The sequence below is a fragment of the Trypanosoma rangeli genome, assembly GCF_003719475.1.
Source record: "Trypanosoma rangeli strain AM80 chromosome Unknown Tra_15.4_contig_00749, whole genome shotgun sequence".
Taxonomy (NCBI): Eukaryota; Euglenozoa; class Kinetoplastea; order Trypanosomatida; family Trypanosomatidae; genus Trypanosoma; species Trypanosoma rangeli.
In genome coordinates, this window is record NW_021706478.1 from 1 (window position 1) to 2,487 (window position 2,487).

The window sequence follows — 2,487 nt, forward strand, 5'->3', positions numbered from 1 at the left end:
CCCACACCGGCGTGATCAACGCCACTGCACACACACACACACGCAAATAGGCACCCCCAATCCCGCACAGCATGAAACAGAAAAAAATAGACCAAAAAAGAATAAAACGCTCCACACAAAACGTAGACGGCGCCTGCCGCCCACCACAACCCACACCCCACACATCCGGTGCTGTTCCCCACAAAAACAGGGCCGCACGCACCCGCAGAATAAACAGTCGGAATACCGCAAAAAACATAACACAAAACAAATGTGCCAAGCCCCTGCTGCACCAACTGATGACCCGCAAGTGCACAGCAAACAACACTTCAATAAAACAACAACAATACAAGTGTGGCATCAAACAGGCAAACAGGCACGGCCAGCTTATCAACAACAGCAACGCACAAAATACATGCGGTGCATCGAAAGTGCGTCATGTCCGAAACACACAACCAACTTTGATGCATGCGCACACCTCGATGGATAGCAATGAAACTGCATAGCCGACGGAGAGTGTCCTCTCCGGCGTGGGGCGGCTGCCCTCAGCGCACTATAAACGCCCATCGTCACCGAGGCAGTGCACATCCACCACCGCACCGATGCAAACGTCGCCAACAAATGAAAACAAATAAGAGCAATTTGAGCGCGTCGCTGTTCACACACCGTGAATCGTGTACAACGCGAGTTCCGGGCACAGCAGATGAAGCGCAGTCTGTGCCTCCGGTGTTAGCACACGGCCGAGCAAAAAGGCAGAAACCCGTCGCATCATTCCCACAGCCCAATTTACGGTCCTTGAAGCACCGGCGCTAAGGAGCAAGTGCCGGTCACATGCACGCACGCAGGGGACAGGCCCCAAGAGCTCGACGGTCGGCGGTGCAAGTCGCCCAACCCCGCGGAGTGGCAGTTGTGCAAAACATCTCGGGGTAGGGGCTGACGCCAATTTGTAAAACCCACCTCCTTTCCAGCAGGGTGCGGCCGGCATTCGTGTCCCCGGCCCATCGCTTCCTCCCTCCCCCAAAGGGCGCCATTTTCCTCCATTCCTCGTGCTTGGGCGACTTCGCGCCACTGTCCGATGTGATTTACATAAAACAGGAGGCGTATTGGTGCATCCACAGCTGTGTGTGGGGACGTGAGGCTCGGTGTTGCAGGTGCACACATTCGTACCGAGTAAAGCCCACTGTGTTTAAAAAGTGAAACCTCACGGGCAACGCCAAACCGAGAAGCGGCTTCCCTGCCCACATAGCAGTCAGGCATCGGGCACCACCATCCATGCGACTAGCAAGAAAAAAGTGGAACAGAAGGCATGCCACCAACACAGCCGGCAGTGGGGACAAACAAAGCACGAAGACACGCAGCAACGGTTGCGGGCACAGCGCAGACTAAAAGTGAGCCGCACTTATTTCCCACAAAGAAAAAAAAGAAAAAACATTAAAACAAAAAAAAATGGAGTTCCAGCAGGACGCCCAGAAAAGAAAAACAAAAACAAAAAACAAATTACTGCGGTACGTGTTTTTTACTTCACGTGTCCAGAAGCACAATAGAACCGTGTATATTTACTGCCCGCAGAAAACAAAAACAAAAACGAGTGCCTAGTCACGCATAACACATTTGCCCCTCACAGTCTCCGCGGCCTCGTGTCTCGTTTCGGCAGTCCGTCTAACGCACAGCGACGAGGCAGGCAGCGTGCGTGTGTGAGCAGCAGCAAACAGAAGGGGAAGAGGCGCCACCCACTGGGAGTGCGCATAGCAAACAACCACTAAAACAAAGCAAAAAAAAGGGATCTTGTGCATACCAACAAAAAAAAAAACAAGCAAAAAGAGAGAGAAAAATTAAAACTATATTTATATATAAAAAAAAGACCCGCCGAACTGCAGCAAACTTTTTTCCACGACGGGTAAGAACAAGCCCACATCCTTCGGCTCAAAAGACTGCTACGACGCCACACAGCCCCAGCAGGACGAGCAGCACAACTTGAGGCATACGCCCACGCACAGCGCCGTCAGCACTTTTGTTGAGCTTCAACCCCATGTCCGCGCCCAGTCGTGGTAGTTGCACCGCAGGCGCCAGCACCTCAAGGGCGTTTTCTTGTGGCGCGGTATCCACTTCCGTCGGTTCAGCATTGCTGCTAGTGTTGCCCGCATTTTGCACATCGTCCCGCATCGGTCCTGCATTGTGGGGCTGCGCATCGACTTTGTTGCCAGCAGTGGCCTCATCGCCTTCCGTTCCGGAGCCACCTGACGGTGCATCGAGTTGTGCACCCGGTTGTGGTAGTTGCACCGCAGGTGCCAGCACCTCAAGGGCGCTTTCTTGTGGCGCGGTATCCACTTCCGTCGGTTCAGCATCCTTGACAACGTCGCTGGGCGGCTGCGTCCTGGAAGCAGGACCCTCATTATCAGTGCTTGCCGGGGAACTTTGATGCTCTTCGATTTCATCTTCTGTATCAGGGGGTGGAAGAGTGACATTGCCGCTTTTAATATTCTTGATCTGAGCGTCACTCAAAACGCG

At 53.3% G+C, this 2,487-nt stretch overlaps 2 protein-coding genes across 2 annotated transcripts, besides 3 other annotated features; both read right to left on the reverse strand.

Annotated features, from left to right (window-relative positions):
* Nucleotides 1-637: 637 nt before the first annotated feature.
* On the reverse strand, nt 638-964 carry TraAM80_09986 (uncharacterized protein; the record flags this gene model as incomplete). Its single annotated transcript, XM_029386639.1, has 1 exon — nt 638-964. One exon carries the CDS (start codon nt 962-964, stop codon nt 638-640), a length of 327 nt encoding a protein of 108 aa, XP_029233557.1.
* A 425-nt stretch (nt 965-1,389) lies between these two features.
* Nucleotides 1,390-1,426: a sequence feature (A-rich).
* A 23-nt stretch (nt 1,427-1,449) lies between these two features.
* Nucleotides 1,450-1,476: a sequence feature (A-rich).
* Nucleotides 1,477-1,775: 299 nt separating this feature from the next.
* Nucleotides 1,776-1,817: a sequence feature (GA-rich).
* An 85-nt stretch (nt 1,818-1,902) lies between these two features.
* Nucleotides 1,903-2,487, reverse strand: TraAM80_09987 (trans-sialidase; the record flags this gene model as incomplete). Its single annotated transcript, XM_029386640.1, has 1 exon — nt 1,903-2,487. A coding segment is annotated over one exon (585 nt), but the record flags the coding sequence as incomplete, so codon positions are not given.